The sequence below is a fragment of the Mustela erminea genome, chromosome 6 (genome assembly GCF_009829155.1).
Source record: "Mustela erminea isolate mMusErm1 chromosome 6, mMusErm1.Pri, whole genome shotgun sequence".
Taxonomy (NCBI): Eukaryota; Metazoa; Chordata; class Mammalia; order Carnivora; family Mustelidae; genus Mustela; species Mustela erminea.
This window is the reverse complement of record NC_045619.1, coordinates 38,233,962-38,255,635: the sequence shown is the minus strand read 5'-3', so window position 1 is coordinate 38,255,635 and position 21,674 is coordinate 38,233,962. Positions and strand designations below refer to the sequence as shown.

Genomic DNA, 21,674 nt, shown 5'->3' with positions numbered 1-21,674 from the left:
CTCATGCTTATATATATAATACAGTTTTCGACTTAAATGAATTACTCTGTGTAAGAAGCTATGGTTTCTCATTAACATTTGTGCTTAAGCATAGCAGATTATTTCCATGAGAGGCAGTAAAAATACTATAAGACTTTAACATAAAATCCTTTTTGTAGACAGTATGAGAAAATGGGAGTTTTCCAAATGTTTCTGAACGAAACGTTTTAATACTTGATTTTTTTTTAAATGTGTAGGACCTTCACATTTAATAGCTTGTCTTCAGGGACTGACTTTTTAATTAGCATTATAACTACCAAGGGACTGAAGAGAAGCCATCCTACTGTCCTCATGATTAGCACTTGTAAGTTTATTTTATATTTAATTGACTTTTCATGGGAAAAAAATAATGGAAATGATTGTGTTTAAGCCAATATCTAATTAAAAATGAATGAAAATGGAAGTGGTTTATGGCATGCTTGAAGAAAAGGAGCACTGCATTTATTCGGAGAACGCCTGAGTTATATTCCTGCCTCCACCGCTTATTAGTTATGTGACCTTGGGCAAAACTATTAAGTTTTCTCTTAGAAAATGAGAATAATTATTCCTGCCTAGGTACAAAATCTTGTTACTAAGATCCAAGCGCAAAGCTCTTTGTGCAAGTGCAAAGTACTCTAAACCTCAAGCTGTTATTGTAACGAAATAATATTTTTCTAATATTTTGCCTGTATTTAACATTTTATGAAGCACAAAACAAAACTTGGAGTATGAACAAATAGATGGCACTGTTATTTATTTATTTATTTAAAAATTTTATTTATTTATTTGATAGAGAGCACAAGCAGGGGAAGTGGTAGAGGAAGAGGGACATGCTGAGCAGGCAGCCCAACATGGGACTCTGTCCCAAGATCCTGGAGTCATGACCTGAGCTGAAGGCAGATACTTAACTGACTGAGCCACCCCCCAGGCGCCCTAGCACTGTCTTTTTAATTGCATTATTTGGGTTCAGTTTGCCTCTTTTGATCTTATTAGCATCACTTTCACGTAAGCTCGTCCTGAACATATGCAGTGTTCCAAAAAGCCCTTTCCCATGTGGGGCCCAGCCACATGCACCTGTGCTCAGGTACCAGTGCCCTATCAGTGTGAGAAGGGGCTTACTCTCAGAATTTGCAGCGTGGAGGAATAGAAAGCACAGGAAGATGAGCAACAGCCAGGTCAATTCCTGGAAAAGACACTAAAACATCTGAGCAGTTACAATTTACCAGCGTGGTATTATGTGCTTAAGTCACCATATTGAATCTGCCTAGGCTACCTCAAATGTAGGTTAAGGCTCAGAGGTGTTCATTACTCATCATGGAAGGTGAGATTTTTAACCCAGTTAACTAACTCCAAAACTGATAGGAACTTTGCAGCCTCTCACAAAGACCATCCTAAGAAATATCAGAAATAGATGAGAAGCAGTTTCATTTGGATAAATTTTATTAAAAAGAATTTTTTTTTGTGGGGCGCCTGGGTGGCGTAGGTCATGATCTCAGGATCCTGGGATCAAGCCCCACATCGGACTTTCTGCTCAGCAGGGAGCCTGCTTCCTCCTCTCTCTCTGCCTGCCTCTCTGCCTACTTGTGATCTGTCAAATAAATAAATAAAATCTTAAAAAAAAATTTGTCAGTGCAAGTTTCTTTGCTGCTTTGATCTGAGCTGTGCCATTATCACTGCCACCTTCACCATCATTGTCATCATCAAATTGAGTGCTTGTTGTGTGTCAGAGACTGCTCAGGATTTTCTATCCTTTATGTCACTTAATTCTGAATGACAACTTCTATTCTATCGATCATAATGAGATGCATATTTTTACATTTTTTTGTAAGTGAGGAAACTGAGGCTTGGAGAATTCTAGGAGCTTATACAAGATAACAAAGATTTGAACTTGATTTCCCTAACATAAAATTTTGCCCTTGTAACAACTGTGCTTCACTAGGAAGGCCACTATATCTGTCAAGGAAGGATACTACCTACCCACTCTTGGCTCTGTGACTTTGTACAAATCCTGATTCTTTTTGAACCTCAAGATCTTCATTTCTACTCTGGGTTTAATAATACTTTCATATTTCATGATGTTGTTTTGGCTGTGTTTTGCAAGACAAGGCTACTCTTTTCCTTGATAAGATAAGATAAGAGATTTGACTCTTATCTTCTACTGTATGTTAATGATTTTTTATCTTTCTGTACCTCTCTTTTCTGGAAGCCACCTCAACTCCATTTGAAGTAGGTGGGATATTAATAAATTATAAAATAGAGCTAAAATATATTATGAGAATTTAGAGGTAAAATAAATTTATTCCAGTTAGGAGGGAATATGCATCACAGAAAAATAAAATAAAAATGATGGTGATTCAGCGACTCAGGTTTAAATCTACCACTGAGCTGAATTCTAATAAACTTAAATCAATATGTAAGTGGGCACAAAAAATCTTATGCAAAATTTGAATTTTAGGGATGAAATCATTCCAATAAAATATTAATGTTTTGTTTCCCTGAGTTAAAGAAAGCAATGCAATATGTCAGTTTTTAATATAAATTAGAAATAGAGTCATGTTACCAATTTGAAGGATAAGATTCAAGAACATTCTCAGATACAGCATTTAAAGGGAAAAGGAGTTTGTGAACTTAAGACAAGGGAGATAGATCAGTCTCTCCATGCAGTGTGTAAAATTGTAAGTTAAAAATCCCAATTGTAATAACTTCATAATGAATTCTGCTGTGAGAAAAATGGTAAAATTCATAGTTTATATGATTTTATTGTAGGAAGAGGCTTTCTAGAAAATTCTTTTCTCCCTTCCATTGCAGAGTTGGGGAGACTGAGATTCAGGGTAGATAGCTTACATAAGATCACATAGTGCTAAACATTAACATATACTGTACTATTAGTTTCAGGGATAGAATTACGTGATTCATCAATTGCCTGTAACACCCAGTGCTCATTATATCAATGACCCTCCTTAATGCCCATCACCCAATTACCCTTCTCCCTACCTGCCTCCTCTTCAGCAACCCTGTTTGTTTCCTGGAGTTCAACATCTCTTTTGGTTTGCATCCCTCTCTATTTTCATCTTATTTTATTTTTTCTTCTCTTCCCCTATGTTCCTCTGTTTTGTTTCTTAAATTCCACATAGGAGTGAATTCCTATGGTATTTGTCTTTCTTGGCTGACTTATTTCACTCAGCATAATACCCTCTAGTTCTACCCACATCATTGTAAATGGCAAGATTTTGTTCGACACCTGGGCTCTTTCCATGGTTTGACTCTTGAGGACAAAGTTGTAATCAATATTGGGGTGCAGGTGCCTCTTCAAACCACTATGTTTATATCCTTTGGATAAACCTAGTAGTAGAATTGCTGGATCATAAGGTAGCTCTTTTTTTAACTTTTTTAACTTTTTGAGGAAACGCCATACTGTTTTTCAGAGTGACTACACCAGTCTGCATTTCTACCAGTAGTGTAAAAGAGTTCTTCTTTCTCTGCAGCCTCGCCAGAGTTGTTTTCTGAGTTGTTAGTTATAGCCATCTGACCAGTATAAGCTGATATCTCATTGTGGTTTTGATTTGTATTTTCCTGATCCTGAGTGATGTTGAGCATTTTTCATATGTCTGTTGGCCATCTGAATGTCTTCTTTGGAGAAATATCTGTTCATGTCTTCTGCCCATTTCTTATCTCGATTTTTTGAGTGTTGAGTTTGATAACTTCTGTATAGATTTTTTAAAAAGATATTATTCCAGTGTCTTATTTTGTTACCCTTATTTCATTACCCATAGATCCAGACCCACCATCAGATTTGATGACCCACCACCAGGAAGAAAACACAATATATTTGTCTTGGAAACTTCCACAAGGAGGCTTTGAAAAGTTTCAGGTAAATAACAGTGCTGCTATCATACCACATTGATGTTTAGTGGAATCTTTATTTCACTCTTTGTTTTTATCTTTTCTTTTGCATCATGATTTTGGAAACTTTTCTACTTTTAACATAAGATTTTCCTCCAAAGTAAATTTTCTATTTACTGCTTTAAAAGTACAAGGTTATCATGGCAAGTGTTCAAATATGAATCAAAGCTGATACTTTAAGATTACGGTTTTCAACAGAGGTAGACGTGTGCACACGTAGTACAAGGAAGGGAATAAAGGGACAATGGTGCTGGGGAGTAATGCTTCTGTGACAGCACTGGCCAGACAAAAATGTGAGCTGTTAAGCTGGATGATGTGTCATAAGCTCCCTTTTAACCTTATCCAAGCGATTTAGTTGAGTGGAGATTTGTGGCCAAGAAAGTGGGAGAATAAGATATATGGAGAAGCCACTTTTCAACTGTATCTGTTGCTATTTGTAGTAAACATGAACATTTTTGTTGTCTTTTGTCATTAATAATGTAACCAAGCATCACATTAATATATCCACCCTGCATCCTACATTGTATGGTTTACAGAGTAAGCGGCCAGAGACAGCACTACTGCTTTGTATTCTGTGGGGGCAAACAACTTTTCCATACTTTCATAGCAGTAGGAGATGATAATTTGAGTTACAAATAATAGAAAACAATCTGACATAGTTTAAGCAATAAAGAAAAAAAATGCATTAATACAAGAGTGCTTCATGGAGACCAAGGAAAAGGGCATAGCTGGGTGTTAAGAAGACCTGTAATGTATTTTATGCCTGTGGAGAATCCACAGGTTATTTTCTTTTTTGTCTACTTCTACTCATCTGCCTGCTTTTTTTTTTTTTCCCCCTAATGACCAATTTTCTTCACTAAGCAATCCATGTGGTGAGGGAAAGAGTGCTGTATACAACTTATGAGTATAAATGGTGTGTTACCAGCCACAGAGAGACAGATTCTCCTTAGATTCCCATGGGGAGGACTGTGATTATTCCAAATTGCATTAGACACCTAGTACAGTTCCAGTTAACTGCGCTTCTAGGTTCCAAATCGTGTAATACATGGTGCCCACAGGTTTGTGGGGGAGAGGTTATAAAAACAATCATTAGCTTTATGGCGAACATAGCAAAAGATGTTTCCTAGAAATAAAAAATAATACAGAATTTAATAATTTATAGAATCAGTGCAATCTAAAAGGAGCCAGAACAATAAAATTCCTAGATACATGATATGAACAGATTAGTACATCTGGGTTTTATATTTGAGTATGAATTTCTTGACAATAAAGGTCAGTAAAAGAAGCAAGATAATGCACTTGTATAAAATAGAGAGTCTTTTGGTGCTTCCCCATTGTCCTTCTAATGTGCACGCTACTGAGTGTGACCTTCAGAATCAGACTCTAACAACCTGTCTCATCTATTTTCTCAAGACTTCATATTTCAGCAGAATTATATTGCCTACAATTATCTACATATTTTGTGTTTTCTTGACTCGACTCCTTAGTCATGTCCTTTTAACCAGAATACATTCTCTCCCGTTTTTCTTTGACAGTTCTTTAAGACCCTGCTCAGATATATTCTCTCTGTGAAAGTTCTCTTGAACACCAGTTATCAGTCTCCCATACCAGAAATTGTGCATAATCTTTGACTTCTTTTTCTTTCATGTCCATATGTACTTGTTGACTGAATCCTGATGATTCCAACTTAGAATTATTGGGAAATTCCTACTTATTCTTTCCATTCCCTTTTTCTTTACCTCTGTTCAGGCTCTTCCCATTATTGTTGGCTCCCTTGTGCTCCAAGGATCAAGCTGACCCCAGGATAATCCTAAATATATTGAAACTTCATCTTGTTTCTTTTCCCTGTATTCATTTTAAATTTCAGGCTTATATTGTAAATACATTAAACATCTTACTCTTACTTTCCTCAATAGTACACACCCTTTTGAGACTCATCCCTGTAAGTTATTTCTCTCTTAAGTGTTTATTGGCATATTTTTTTTTTTTTTTTTTTTTTATTGGCATATTTTTATTGTTACCATATTATGGCAGATGGCTTCCCCAGCTATTTCCAAAATAATTATTTTTTCTCTTCTGTGATCCATACAATTTTCTGTTTATGTCTTTGTCACAGCCTTTATACAATATACTTGTTTATTAAATTTTTTAATTTGAGTATAGTTGATACATAACGTTTATTAATTTCAGATATTTACCACATACTTGTTTTGATTGCTCACCAGGAATGTCTTTGGATGCCAGAGAGACACAACATCACTTCACTAATATTCAAAACAAATTGAGAATTCCCAGAGGGGGATAGGCTTAATAAGGGTCCAATGAGGAGGGGAGCAAATAGAAAGGAAGAGAGGTTGAGTTTGGTTTTTATTGTGATTAGAGGATAGAGCTGGAGCAGGGGCTTCCTGGAAGAACTAGAAGCTGGGAGGTTTGAAAATTTCCTGCTTTCAGAGGCAAAGGGATCCAAGTCTTTCTTATCTTGAGGCCCAGATGTAGGGAAGACTGGAAAGAAGGGTGAAGATCTCAAGGTTGTCAATAGTCAAGTAAAAAATGGAGTTAAACTCTTTATATTATAGTACTTTATTAATTATATAAGATTAATAGAAATAAAGTAAAAAGGAGTTATCATTATTATTTTTTAAAGGATAGAGGTATGGTGTATGCCTTCAGGCTGAGTTGAAAGATTCCTGGAACAGTAAAATTTCATTCATTCAATAAATCCAACATTCAACATTAAAAAAAATTATTCCTTCAACAACAAATTCTTGTCTTGATGGTGCTTATATTCTAGGAGAATTGCAGATATGAGAAAGCTAGTGACTAGAATGGTTAAAAAAGCCTGGAGGAGGGAAGATCAAGCTTAAATCCTCTGAAATCAAAAGGAAAGAGAGCATTATGGGTTAAAAGCCTTGGTTGATTAACCAAGGAAAATTTTTAAATGAACTATCTTAAATGAAATTTTCAGTCTCAGTCACCAAGTATTATTAATTCCATTACTGCAGTATAAATTCCAGTTGGCTCCTCATGGTTTCTCAGAAAACCAAACCACCTAAAAGTTCTCTACCAATGTGAAATGATGGAGTCTGCCTGGCATACAAGATCATAAACGTCTATGTCACAGTTAACATAAGAAAACAGGTATCTTATATTTCTGATGATATTAGTAAACATTGACTTCAACCAATTCTGCCTTTTTCAGAGGAATTAAGCTCATAGTGATATGCTTATGCAGAATATTCTGGCAATAGATTTCATAATAGGAGTTTCTTTACAAAACAGAAATCCTTGTGTATTTTTTGTTTTCTTTATACTTTTATTTATTTATTTGACAGAGAGATCACAAGTAGGCAGAAAGGTGGGCAGAGAGAGAGGAAGGAAAGCAGGATCCCTGCTGAGCAGAGAGCCCAATGTGGGGCTCCATCCCAGGACCCTGGGATCATGACCCGAGCCGAAGGCAGAGGCTTTAACCCACTAAGCCACCCAGGTGCCCCAGAAATCCTTGTTTTGTTTTGCTCGGCATTCTGAGCATTCAAAATATAAAGACAGAACATTTTATTAGTATAGACAAACTGTGAAATTCATATGAACACCAAATATTTGTCTAGTGAATAATCCTCTGAAACTATTAGATTGCTAGCTTTCTTTTCATGAGCACTGGGAGTGCAAAAAGATTTATATCATTTCAGAGAATCTCATAACTGTAACAGAACTGAAGGTGTACTGTATTCCAAGCATGAAAATAAACATTGGCTCCCACATTTAAGACCTAAAAGAATTCAGTGTGAACTTAGAAAAAATCATATAGCTGATATAGGACATCAATGGAAATTTGCGATTTCCCTTCTTAATACCTTTCAACTATTTTTTATGTACTCTGAATTATGTTATAGACCCGTACCATCCAATAGAAATATAATGGAAACCATAAATGAGAACCATATGTATAATTTTAAATTGTCTAATAGAGACATTAAAAAAAAGTAAAAAGATACAAGTAAGGGGGCAGTCCAAGATGGTAGCATAGGAAGCTCCTGAACTCATCTCCCACAGGCACACTGAATCCATAGCTACAATGGAACAGTTCCTTCTGAAAAAGACCTGAAGACTAGATGAAGAGCTCCTTTCCAACAAACAATAAAAGGGTCAGATTGAGATGGGTATGAGAGGCTGAGAGGCCAAAAACCCCATTCCTGCCACAGTAACCCACAATAGGGAGGGATATCACAAACCTGGAGCTTCTTCCTGAGAAGCAAAGTGTCCATACCCCACATCAGACCCCTAAGACCTGTACTGGAATGATGAACTCCCAAAACACGTGGTTTTGAAATTCAGTGGGGTTATGTCCAAGGGACCCAAAGGACTGTAAAATATTGAGATACTGCTCTAAGGGCTCTCACACAGACTCATCCTTCCTGGGACCCAGCTGAAAGCAGCTGTTTGAAAAGCATCTAAACTATATATGAAAGAGATTCATTTGCTTATCTTAAAGTTTCTGTTGGAAAGGCAGTGGCCTCTTGGGACATTGCCCAGTGACAGAGGTCTTAACAGGAACCATTTTTGTGTTTTTCCTCTACCATGCTAGCATTGTTGGGCATGTGTAGTTCCTACATTCACCCACTGGCCTGGTAAAATCAGTAGGTGTGCCCCAGTCCTGCTCTCTCCTGCTGCCAAGCTAAAGCCATAAACGTAGGCACATAGTCCCCACAGGGAATGCTCCTTGATGTGGTTCCAATGGTCAGGGTGTTTGTGTTTCTGGGTTCCATGGGATAGAAACAATTAGAGAGATAGTTTTGGAAGGACACAAACCCCAGGGCACTTCACAGATCACAGAGTAAAGCACACCCCCAGTCTTGCTGTGAAAAAGGCCTATTTACTTGTCCTAGAGCTTCAGCCTGGAGGGCAGACCTTAGTTTGCCACATATTTAGAGGCTGTGTAAGTGTTCTCAGGGAGCATTTGCTGGGGGAAGTCACCTTTGTGCTTTGCCTTGGCCTCAGTAAGCTTGCTGGTATCTCCCAGAAAGAAATTTTATACTCATTTGGAGCCCTGATTTTTACAACGTTTGCTCTTCAGACCACCTGGTTGGGAGGCCAGCAGGATTTATCATTGTGATCCCACAGGAGTATATATATTTGCATACATTAAAAGCTGCTTCCTGGGGTTCTGTATTTCCTGTCAGACTGAAACTAGGTGATGACTGAGATCTCTCCCTTTGGAATACTAGCAGGTCTTGGCACACCTCTTCAACTGGGACCTAGGAAGAATAAGCCAGACTTTTTGGAGAATCACAAAGGTTTGAGAGACAGCCAAGAGCTGGGACAAGGTTGAACAATAAGGTTTCTCTCCTACACGAGGTCTCTCCTTCAAGAGTGGGGGAGGGAGCTGTTTTCCTAATACGTGGAAACCAACACAGAGAGAGCAGCAAGATGAGGGATCCAAGGATTCTATTTTAAATGATAGGAAAAGATAAAACCTCAGAAAAAGACCATAATTAAATGGAGATAAGTAATTTATCTGATAAAAGTAAAAAATAGTCATCAGTAAATGCTCACCAAACTTAGAAGAAGAATGGATGAACACAGTGAGAACTTCAGGGAGATAGAAAATAGAAGAGAGTACCAAACCAACTCAGAGAACTGAAGGATACCGTAGCTGAGCTAAAACAACAGCAGCAACAACAAAAATAAAACCGAAAACGAAATGGGTTCAATGGCAAATTAGGTAAAGCAGAAGAAAAGATCAATGATCTAGAAGGTAGGATTGTGGAACTCAGAGCAACAAAAAGAAAAAAAGAATTTTTAAAAGAGAAGATATCTAAAGGGACTTAGAGCACAGCATCAAGTGGAATAACATTCACATGATAAGGATCCCAGAGGAAAAGAGAGAGAAGGGGCCGAAAACTCAATTTGAAGAAACAATGATGAAAACTGCTTTAACTTACGTAGGGAATCAGACATCCAGATCCAGGAAGCCCAGAAAATTTCAAAAGGGAAAAACCCAAAGAGATCCACACCAAGACATATTACAATTAAAATAGCAAAAGTTTAAGAGAGAATTTTAAAAGAAGCTAGAGAAAACATTATGTGCTATGTAAAGAGGAACCCCTGTAAGACTTTGGAGACTTTTTAGCAGTAATTTTGCAGGCCAGAAGAGAATGGCAAAATATATTCAAAGCGTTGAAAGAAAAAACTTCCAACAAAGAAAATTCTACGTAGCAAAATTATCATTTAGAATTGAAGGAGAGGTAGAGTTTTCTAGACAAATGAAAGTAAAAGTTCATCATTACTAAACCAGACTTAGAAGAAATATTAAAGCTTCTTTGACCTGGAAATAAAGAACACTTGTTTGTAACAAGAAAAGCTATCAAAGTATAGATCTCATTGGTAAAGATAAATATATAGTACAAGTAGTGGATTAATCACTTATAAAGCTAGTATGAAAGCTAAAAAATGAAAGTAGTAAAAATAAAACTACACATTTGTTAAGGGATACATACACAAAATAAAAATATGTGAGATGTGACAACAAAAACATAAAATGTGGGCAAGAAGAATAAAAATGTAGAGTTTTTCAGTGCATTTGGATTTAAGTTGCCATCAACTTAAAATAGACTTAGTCTATATATAAAATGTTATATGTGAGGCTCATGGTAACCACAAAGCAAAAACCTATAGTAGATACTCAAAAGGTAGTGAGAAAGGAATCTAAGTATAACACTAAAGAAAGTCATCAAACCACAATGGAAGAAAGCAAGTGGAGAAGAAAGGGACAGAGAAGAAAGCCAGAAAATGATCATCAAAATACCAATATACACATATGTACCAATAATTACTTGAGGGGTGCCTGTCTGGCTCAGATGGAGGAATATGTGACTCTTGATCTTAGGGCTATGAGTTTGAGCCCCATGTTAGATGTAGAGATTGTATGAATGAATGAATTAATGAATGAATGAAATTATGAATGTATTAAATTCTTCGAAGGAAAAAGATGTTCCATAAAAATGAAAACCAAAAGAAAGCTGCGGTAGCTATACTAACATCAGGAAAAATAGACTTTTAAACAAAGGGGTGCGTTGGTGGCTCAGTTAAGTATCTGACTCGTGGTTTCAACTCAGGTCTTGATCTCATGGGTTGTGGGATCAAGTTCTACATGGGGCTTCATGCCCCACGAAGAAGGGGCACAAAGGGCACTAAGTGGCTTCATGCTTAGATTCTCTCCTTTTGCCCCTTCTCCCACTCGCATGCTTTCCCTCCCTCTTTCTTCCTCTCTACATCTCTCTCAAGTAAATAAATCTTAAAAAAAAAAGTCTGTAATAAAAGATGGAGAAGGGAGTTTCATAATGGTAAAGCTCAACCCAACAGAAATATATAACATTTGTAAATATTTATGCACCCAACATAGGAGCATCTAAATACATAAAGCAAATATTAATAATCTAAAGGGAGAAATAGGCATCAGTACAACGATAGTGGGGACTTTAATACCACACTTACATCAATGGACAGATCCTCCAGAAAGAAAATCAGTAAAGAAAAATCAGCCTTAAATGACACATTGGACCAGACAGAGTCAATAGGTAAATACAGACTATCCCATCCAAAGACAGTAGAATATACATTCACCTTAAGTGCACATGAAATATTCTCCAAGATAGATCACATGTTGGCCACAAAACTAATCTCTATAAAAAGACTGAAATCCTATCAAGCATCTTTTTTGACCACAATGGTATGAAACTATAACTCAGTTATAGGAAAAAAGCTGGAAAAGTCACAAAATATATCGAGATTAAACAACATGCTACTGAACTGTAAGTGAGTCAATGAAGAAATCAGGGGAGAAATAAAAAATACTTTGAGATATTTTGGTGTGGTACCAGTAGTTTATTTTGGCTTTTGTGTCCCTTGCCTGAGGGGACATATCTGGAAAGATGTTTCTATGGCTGATGTCAAAGAAATCACTATACCTATGTTTTTTTTCTAGGAGTTTTATGGTTTCAGTTTTCATATTTAGGTTTTTTTAATCCATTTTGAGTTTATTTTTGTGTATAGCATAAGAAAGTCATCCAGTTCCTTTTGTTTTGTTTTTGTTGTTGTTGTTGTTGTTGTTTTTTGTATCATCTGTCTAGTCTATCCAGCATCACTTATTGAAGATTCTCTCTTTTTTCCATTGTATTCTTGCCTTCTTTGTCCTAGATTATTTGATAATGTAAGCATGGGTTAATTCTCATCAATCTTCAATCTTTTAAAAAAATTATATTTATTTATTTGGTATTGAGAGAGAGCACAATCAGGAGAGTGGTGGGTAGATGAGAGAGAGAAGCAGGCTCCCCGCCAAGCAAGGAGCCAGATGCAGGACTTAATCCCTGGACCCTGGGATCAAAACCCAAGCCAAAGGCAGATGCCCAACTGACTGAGCCACCTGGGTTGCCCAAAGAAACTTAATTTTGATGTGAATCTCTTTACCCCCCTCCCTTGCCACACAACAATCAGAATTCTCTCTCCTGGAAGTATAAAATATGTATCATTCTTGGGTTTAAAATCTCCTGCCATGGCTTACAATGCTCTTCCTTTCTCTTGTGACCTTATCTCTTCTCCTTCCAATCTCTGTCAGCTCAGGAAAGGCTACTGTCCTTAAATCACTGCCCAATTTTTGCCATCCTCTCCTCCTTCAATCCGTCAGCTAGTTCTGACATTTAAACCTCTAAAACAGATTGTCGGTGTGTCTATTTCTCTCCATCACCACTGCACCTCTCATGTCCTAGTCACTATAACTTCTTACCAAGACAGCAGTCTAGGTGACAGATGGTAGCTTCTCACATCCCAACTGGTCTGTTTCCATTCTTGATTCCCTTATAATCCACTTTGCATATAACAGCCAGAGAAAGAGAGAGCTATTAAAAACAGTGTCTTTCATTGTTTTACCATCTTCTGGTAGATTTCCATTGCCCTTCAAATAAAAACTAAACTCCCTGCCGTGGTCTCCAAGACCTTATGTGATTGGACCTTCATCTAACTATCCTGTCTACTTAGTTACTATGGGCACAACCATATGTGACTTTCTTTCTACTCCTCTAGCATGCCCAAAACATCTTCATTTCAAGGTTTTCCCCTTGACATTCATTTTGCATGGATATCTTGCTTTCAGTTTTGGTTGTCTTTTTCCTGTTACTAAATTCTAATCTCAAATATTATCTTCCCATCTCCTTTTCTGATTGTGTAATCTAAACAAAACTGCTCTTTGATCTAAACAAAACTGCTCCCTGATGTAGCTGAGTTATCTCATTCATTTATTTATTGAGTTTGCTTGTTGTTAGGTGCTCCTGCTAGACAGTAACTTCCCTACAATCAGATGTCTTTTCTGTCTTCTTTATCCCAATTATACCTAGTGCCTATACTAATGTTTACCCTGAATAAGAAGCTCAATAAATATTTGATAAATAATTAAAACATAACATTGTTTCCCCATATATGATTGGGATAATTATGGAGGGAAGATATCAATACTGAATACAGTATCAGGAAAATGTAAAACTTGAGATGCACTTTTAGTAGGCTTCATACTCATGGAAAAGAAATGATTCCACATGAGCAGGTTCACAAGGTCATGAGTGAGCATTCTATTTGTTATTTCTAAATGTCATTCAATGATAGGAGCCTCCTTATAAATCATTCATTGAAAATCCTATTCTTTCTGAAATTATTTGATTCATTTTTATATTCAGTATAGGTGAAAATTCTAAACATTTTTAATATTAATTGTAACAAGTTCACATTTTATTTTACCCTTACCTGTCTGTACTAATTCTCATTTTTCAAGGCAAATGCCAAAAAAAAAAAAAAAATCTTTCTTTGGGGTTAACTGAGGCTATAAAATTATTTATTGTCAGATGAAAGATATAAGTTTAGAGTTAATTTTTCCTATTTTTGTATGAACACGTTTTCCCCAGAGACTGTAAATTATGTATATACTAATAAATGAAACTTATTCTGAGAAATCACGTTAATATTTAGGATTCATATTATTTTTCAACTATGTCATATTACTAATGGCTATCCTAATCATTCTCAACCAATGAGATTATTTGTTAAATTTTAATGAATTAAGCAACAGTATCCTGTTTGCTTAGCACAGTGTAATTGCATAATTGGGATCATTTACCTAATCATTTAAAATTAATCATCCCAGATCTTCAAACTATGCTTTAAAAGTAGAAATAAAGCCAGAATTACATTTTTTTTCAATTGATTTTTGTTAGATGCATAGTCCCCATACTTTGGGAAACAAATCTCTATCCTTAAAACTGGATTTTAAGAATTTATATATTTTACCTGAGATCACCACAGACTATTTCTTTTCTTTCTTTCCATTCATTAATGCCTTAATGTAACTCTTCGTATGTTCAAATTTAGCACCCCATTAAGATTATATTCTGTTATTACAAAGTACCTTCTCCTACCATCCTTTTTGTCCTGGAAGTCTTCAGCATTCTCCTCACTCCTCCTGCCTTTCCATATGCCAGACAAGCAAGGTAATTGTCAGTGACACCTTATAAATCAATAAACAATGATATGCATCCAGACCTCATGATTATCTTTCTCAGTAACAAAACACTCTTCCCACAAGACAGTGAAAAACATGTCTACCTCGGAAAATTGTTTCTCTGATTCCTACCACATAACAATTGCTTTTTAAAGCATCATAATGTTTAAATAATTTATACAATTAATGTCATTATTTTCATTTAGATACATCTTTCTGTTTTACAAACACGAAATATAGAGTGAAGAAGAGTAAAGATTGTTACAGCTTTTAATGACTCAATAAATCTTCAAGGTATTAGAACTATCAGGTTATTCCACTGAAAATTTCTAAAGGCAATGCCAGTTCTCAGAGCTTTAATGAATAATCGATTGGCTCAGGTCACAATGGAAGATGGCCTGGCATGGAGCACATTTGTCAGGCATCCATTTAATAATCACTGGAGGGCGTTCTCTATCCCAGGTGTGTCTTTTTGTTGTTCTCTCTCTTGCTGCTTTGTTTTTGTTTGACTCCCCTAACACTGAATGTATTCCAGTTTATTTAGCAGTCCTCCAAATCCTGTTTCTCTCCTGAGGCACATGTGTGAGTGCTCTGGAGAGCCCTGGGACTTGTCCTCATTGTCCATTTCCTTGACATGATGGACCCAGCTCAGTCTCAACCTTTTGCATCTCCTCTCAACCCTGTCTCTAACCCTGACATTATATCCCACTGTTTGTGCTGCCAGTGTCTCTGTCTAGGGGCCAGCTTTCCTAGTGGAGTATTGGGAAGATGGTTTAAGGCTGACTACTCCATGTGCTTGTACTTGATTCATAGGACATTGTCATCTTTGTCAGGGCAGAAGTGGGTGTACAGATTGTTCCATGGCTCTTTTTTTGCAATGTTCTTTCTTATCAATTTCCTTTTTCTCTGACCACTTGGGAACATGAGCAGCAGGTCTGCTAAGTACATGTCCAAGTGGGAGATGTCATTCTTTCTAGTAGGCACCCTCAATTTATAGTAGAGATACACATTGGTCTCATTTACCTGCAGTGTGGGGGGTGGGCAGAATCCCCCTGTTTACAATACCTTGGGAAGCCAGGGAAAAGCCATGGTCTTCTTTACGAGGTTAGAAACTTGCGACTCCAGTGATTCCTGCTTTTTCCTCCTCTAGTATTCTGCTTATGTGGAGTTGGGAGAGTGATATTTTTTTGTTTTCAGGTGAACAACATGAAAAGTCCAATTCATTATGCAGTACATCTATTATACACATATCCACATATAAGTCAGAATATATACATATATACACACATATGTATACAGATACATATTTTAAATACTTCATTTATATATATTTGTATATACATATGTATATATATATATATCTATGTATGCATGGATGTGTGTGTGTGTGTATGAAATTTAAAAACTATTTGAGACTTTGTGTTTTAGTACATAAACTTCTGAGTCAGACAATTATGCTTATTAACTATGTGAACTTCACTAAGTTATTCAGAATCAACTGGCCCCAAATTACTCCTTGATGAAGACAGGAAGAATCACAACCCCTTCTTTTCAGTATTAATGTCTGTGAATTTGACTGGTACAGAGTTGGTGCTAAGTAAATTATTTTTTAACAGTCAAAAGCATAAATTTCTCTCTTTCTCTAGATATTCTTTTGTATGACATCTAAAAAGGAAAATACATTTCAAATAATTGTGGATGACAACAAAGCCAAAGTAAAGAATTTGATTCCAGGGGTGGACTACATGTTGGACATGAAGACAGTTAGAGGCAGAGATTACAGTGTATCTGTAATGACGAAAGTGGCTACAAGTAAGGTTATATCATAAATAAATTCTTTGCCGTATAGTTTTATAAGAACTTAAAGTGTTTTGGCTTAGCATAAATATAGCTATTTTAAAACATAAAGCCTGATAATGAAGGAAAATTATGACGATAAAAATATGGTTAAGATAATTCTCAAAGACTATATGAACAACAAGCAAATCTTTGTATGACTAAATGCATTGAGAAGTACCTAGAGTTTTTTCTAAATAATCTGAAGCCAGCATGTATATATAAGTGTGTGTATTATTTATCACATATATGAAATACACATGTGTGCATACATGCATATATGTTTGTGTATATACACAAACACTGTATATAGTACGCCACAATAATATAAACACAATTCATTTTCTACTGAGGAAGGGGTTTGATAGAAATTTTTTCCTCCCTGATATTTGTAAATTTACTGTTAATCAGTTTCATAATATTTTGGATGTGGTGGAATAATGGTATCTTACCAATAATTCTTACTAAAGTGTGTGTGAGGCCTACAGGATCCCCTCTCAGTGCAAATGAATTGGTAGTGCAAGAAACAACATTACTTCCTTTGACAAATGCATTAAAAATGTAGCAATATAGGAATGCTAAAAGCTTTGATGTAACCAGAACCACATTCGAATTACCCTTACTTCTGACCCTTGTTCACTCTCTGACTGACTTGTTCCGTTTCTTTCTGCCTTGCCTTGCCTTGCCCTTTCTTTCCTTCCCCTCCCCTCTCTTTCCTTTCCTTTCTCTTTCCTCTCCCTTTTCCTTTTCTTTCCTTCCCTTTTCTCTTCTTTTTTTCTTTGTAGAAAGCATGAGGTGGAAGGGACAGAGGGAGAGGGAGAGAAAGAATCTCAAGCAGCCTCCATACCTAGCAGGGAGCCTAACAAAGCTTTATCTCAAAACCTGAGGTCGTGACCTGAGCTGAAATCAAGGGTCAGATCCTTCAACTGACTGAACCACCCAGGCTTTATTCAATATCTAGCTAACTGCTAGTCGTAGCTAACAAATTTGGGATTATATGGTGTAAGGATACTTCCGTTACAAGCACTCAGGGGGCACAAGTCTACAGGAATTACTAGTGACTTGACTTATGATTGATTAAGGAAAGACATTTGGGAACTAGGGAAGATATTAATGAGTCACTTAAATTGAAGCTAAATATATATAATGTCCTGTTTCTCTATTTGCAGAGCTGAACATAGAAGCTGTTATACATGAAAAAATTTAAGGATTGGTACCTAGATGATTAAATTATATTATTCATTTTGCTTTGTGTATATGTGTGTGTGTGTGTGTGTGTGTGTGTGTGTGTGTACGTGATTTTAACTTATATATAATTTACCTTTTCAATAGAACCATCTAGGATATGTGGCTTAACATTAAAAGCTGTGAATACTACTTCTGCACATTTAATGTGGAATCCAACAGAGACCAGTTTCACTCAGTACAAGATTTATATATCAAACAGAACATTTGCAGACGAACATTTTATTTGCAGAATTATTCCAGAACACACAGTTACAGATCTGACTCCTGGTGGAATACATAACATCGTCATACATAGAGTGAGAGGCAATGTTGAGAGACCTCGCACATTTATCAGAGTTGTTACAGGTATACAAATTCTTATTGATATTTTAAAAATTAACATTTGTGTTACATATTATATTGTTCAAGATAGAATTTCAGTGCATTTTTTTTTAATTTGAAAATTTAAACTTTATAAAATGAGGGTAAAATACTCATTTTATTGGGATAGTCTGTGCATTTTTTGAAAGAATATAGGTAAAATGCAAATTGGATTAAATAGTTTCTGGTGCATGGTCAGTGCTCAGGAAATGTAACTAATACTACACTTGAATGTCACATCAAATTAGAGGTCCAGCTAGTGAAAGTAGGTGGATGATTTGGGGATCATCCATTCTCCTAAAACCTTACTCATTGTTTTTTGTGTCCTACGAGGTGATATACACGTGAAAAAGCATAGTCTTAGATTGTACAGAGAGTAGTAAAGAATGGAAGCATAATGTAACGTATAGTATAAGTCAAATTAATAGGTGACACAATGGAAATAAATTCAAACTTATTCTGGTTGCATAGAAAAGGAAAAGACTAGCTCCATGGCAGGGATCAAGAAGGTTCTTTGAGCCTGGTAATGACTGTAAAGTGTAAGGCATTTTTTAATTTGACTAGAGGGCATGTGGGGTGTGAGAGGGGGAAGACTCACAGAGAGAGGGAATAGCCTATGCAGAATTATGGAGATGAAATGAAAAATGGCCTATTTGTGGAATAATAAGCAATTCAATATTGTAAGATTTTGTTGTTTGTATATGTGAACAAAATCATATTCTGAACAAAGCATCATTTTAAAATCCAAATGAAGCTGTGAAACCTATCAATATTTTAAATTTTTGAAAAAAGAACACAGTCACAGCAATAGCTTATGAGATTGTTCTTAAGCAATCTTTAAGACTGTGGATTCAACACAATCCAAAGCAGACATGCAATGATAACTCAGTCTGTGAACATTTGTGATGTGGCTTTTATACATAGTATTTGCCTCTAACTGCTGTTATAACAAACTGTCATAAGCTCAGTGGCATGAACCAACAAAAAAATTTATTATGTCCTAATTCTGTAGGTCATACATTCAACACAGATCTTGCCAGTCTAAAGTCAAGGTGTTTGGAAGGTTGTGTTCTTTTTAGAAGTTCCAGAGGAAACCCAGTTCTTTGCTCATTTAGATTATTTGCAAAATTCAGTTCCTTGACCATGTCCTTGCTGGCAGCCGAGAATTGATGCCAGCTCGAGAGGAAGCCTCATTCCTTGGTTTGTAATCCTCGTCTTCCATCTCCAAAGCCAAGAAAGAAGGTTGAATTGCACCCATGCTTAAACTCTCTCCTACCTTTTTTTTTTCCCTATCACATGTGACTGCTCTTCCTTCCACTTTTAAGGGCCTGTGTGTTTAGATTGGGCCTACCTGAATAATCTAGGTTGATTTCTCTGTTTTAAAGTCCATAATCCTAGTTACATCTAAAGCCCCTATTGCCATGTAACATAACATATTACAAGGCTTCAGGGGTTAGCATGTGGGCACCTTGGAGTGTCATTATTCTGCGTCCTAAATACACTATTGTTTTCCTAAATGTGATATGTATGTGACAATGAAAAACAAGCAATGTGTTTAGAATTCATTCATCAGCTTTACTCCTGGATTTGATACTTATTAACTGACTATTATTGTTTGTTACCTAGTATCTTTGGCTTTATGTTTCAGTATAACTTGGAGTACATGATCTTTGAGACTCCTATGACTCTTAAACATTCTATTACACTTTGTTCATTTTATTTTTTAATTTTTAAAGGTTTTATTTATTTGAGAGAGAGAGAGAGAGCACATGAGTGGTGGGGAGGGGCAGAAGGAGAGGGAGAGAGAGAGAGAAGAAGACTTCCCACTGAGCAGGGAACCCTTCATGGGGCTCAATCCCAGGACCCTGAGATCATGACCCAAGCCAAAGACAGATGGTTAACCCACCTAATCACCCAGGGGCCCCTACTTTGTACATTTTAAATATTATTTATATATAAATACTCTACATCTTTGTTATTTCTTTAAGAACACATTTGTTCAATCATGTATTCAATGTCTTTTCTTCAGAGTGTCACAGCAAGTACAGTATACAATCAAACACATTAAAACTGGACCCATTCAAAAATTTTCAGTCTGTGGCAGATTTTCTAAACCTCAGTACTACTGACATTTTGGGCTGGGTGATTCCCTCTTTTGTGGGTCTGTATTATGCACTGTAGGATGTTTAGCTGCATCCCTGACCTCTGCCCACTACATAATAGTGTCATGGTAATCACATTGCATTTCCAGAAATCCAGAAGTTGGCAAAGTCACAAATGGTCCATGGTAAGCACTGATGTATGTGGTTGGACGGAAAGATCAAATCACTGAGCAAAGATTGAGAAAAAGCATGGTAAATATTTTGCTGATGTACAGGTAAAGAAGATTATGCAGTAAATGGAACAGAGTTTGCTCAATAAGAATTTGGTAAAGTAACCAAAATAATGTCAATGTCAGAAAAGTTTTATGGAAAATATAGACTGTCAGTGGTCATTTTCATGAAAGAGAACACTTTATGAAATAGGAACCTGATGATCTGAACGCAGTGTGGTATAGGAGATGGTTTTGAGAGACTATAGGTGGGTAATGGAAGTCACTGTTAGAGGAGAGGAGTGATTTGAAGTGAGTTGATAAGGAAGGGAAATAGAGAAGGTGGCAATCTAGGTTCCCCGGGGTGGGAGCGGGGCGGGGCGGGGGGTGTCTCTGGAGCAGGAATAGATCCTGCCACCCTGCTTTTCGCAGGGTAGTAATAATGGAACAATGTTGGGGGGGGGCATTGTGTGCAGAGCACTGTTGACATGAGGAGGGGATTAAAATTAAGAAATGTAAAAGAGGCAATGTGATGGTTTTCTACTAGTCAGGGCTTACATTTACTAAGCTCTTGCTATGTTCAAGCCACTCTTCTAGACATTTTATATGTATTAACTTATTTTATTCTCACAATAGTGTATAGAGTAGCAGTATTATTATCTCCAAATTGATGCAGCCAGTGAGGTACAGAGGGGTTAAGGATTTTGCCTAAAATCTTACTTATGTGGCAGAGCCAGGGTTTAAACCCAGTAAACCAGTTCTAGGGCCCATGACCAGTGCCTGTTACTAAAAAATGATTCCTTGTTTAGACTTACGGCACCTAAGGTGATGCTGACTTACTAGAGAATGCTTATTTTATTAATAATTTATACCTATTTTTGAAATAGGAGAAAGCTATAGCCACTTGATGAATATGTGTTGCCTTAGATGGAGTCCCTTTAAATTGGGGACCATTTCAAATAATCTTAGACTTAACAGTAAAACTATGGATCACCCTGTTGCTTGAATCCTCTATAAAGTATTGATTTATTTGGTATTTCTTGATCTGCTGTTATTTGTAAGCCACTTAGTATAGGTTAGAGAGGTGCAGTTATCTTAATTATTGAACCTTAAGTTCCAAAGCTGTTGCTTCTAGGTCTAAATCCTGGCTCTACCTAGTTCGCCTATTAGCTTCGAGACCTTGGTGAAGTTGCCTAAATTCTTTGTTTCTTAGTTTTCTCATTTCTTAAATGACAATGATAATGGTATGTACTTATGAATGGTTATGACTGTTGCATAGAGCATGTGAAAGTGCTAGCCCAGGACAGATGGTATCATAAACTTGGTACAATTAGTGATAATTTTGCACATCTTATGCATGAGTATCTCCTCAATGATACTATATATTGTGCCCAGCTTATGATTTAGTCATGGAAGGATTTAAATGGGATATGCCAAGCTTATTCTATACAGTGTTGG

At 36.4% G+C, this 21,674-nt stretch overlaps 1 protein-coding gene across 1 annotated transcript in view; it reads left to right on the top strand.

The window, feature by feature from the left end:
- Positions 1-153: 153 nt before the first annotated feature.
- PTPRQ (protein tyrosine phosphatase receptor type Q) overlaps positions 154-21,674 on the top strand; it is a 218,386-nt gene continuing 196,865 nt past the window's right edge. The window contains exons 1-4 of the mRNA XM_032346908.1: positions 154-343; positions 3,792-3,889; positions 16,108-16,273; positions 17,630-17,890. Of these exons, the coding sequence (XP_032202799.1) occupies positions 229-343; positions 3,792-3,889; positions 16,108-16,273; positions 17,630-17,890 (640 nt within the window). The 5' untranslated portion in view covers positions 154-228. The remainder of the gene's footprint in view (positions 344-3,791; positions 3,890-16,107; positions 16,274-17,629; positions 17,891-21,674) is intronic.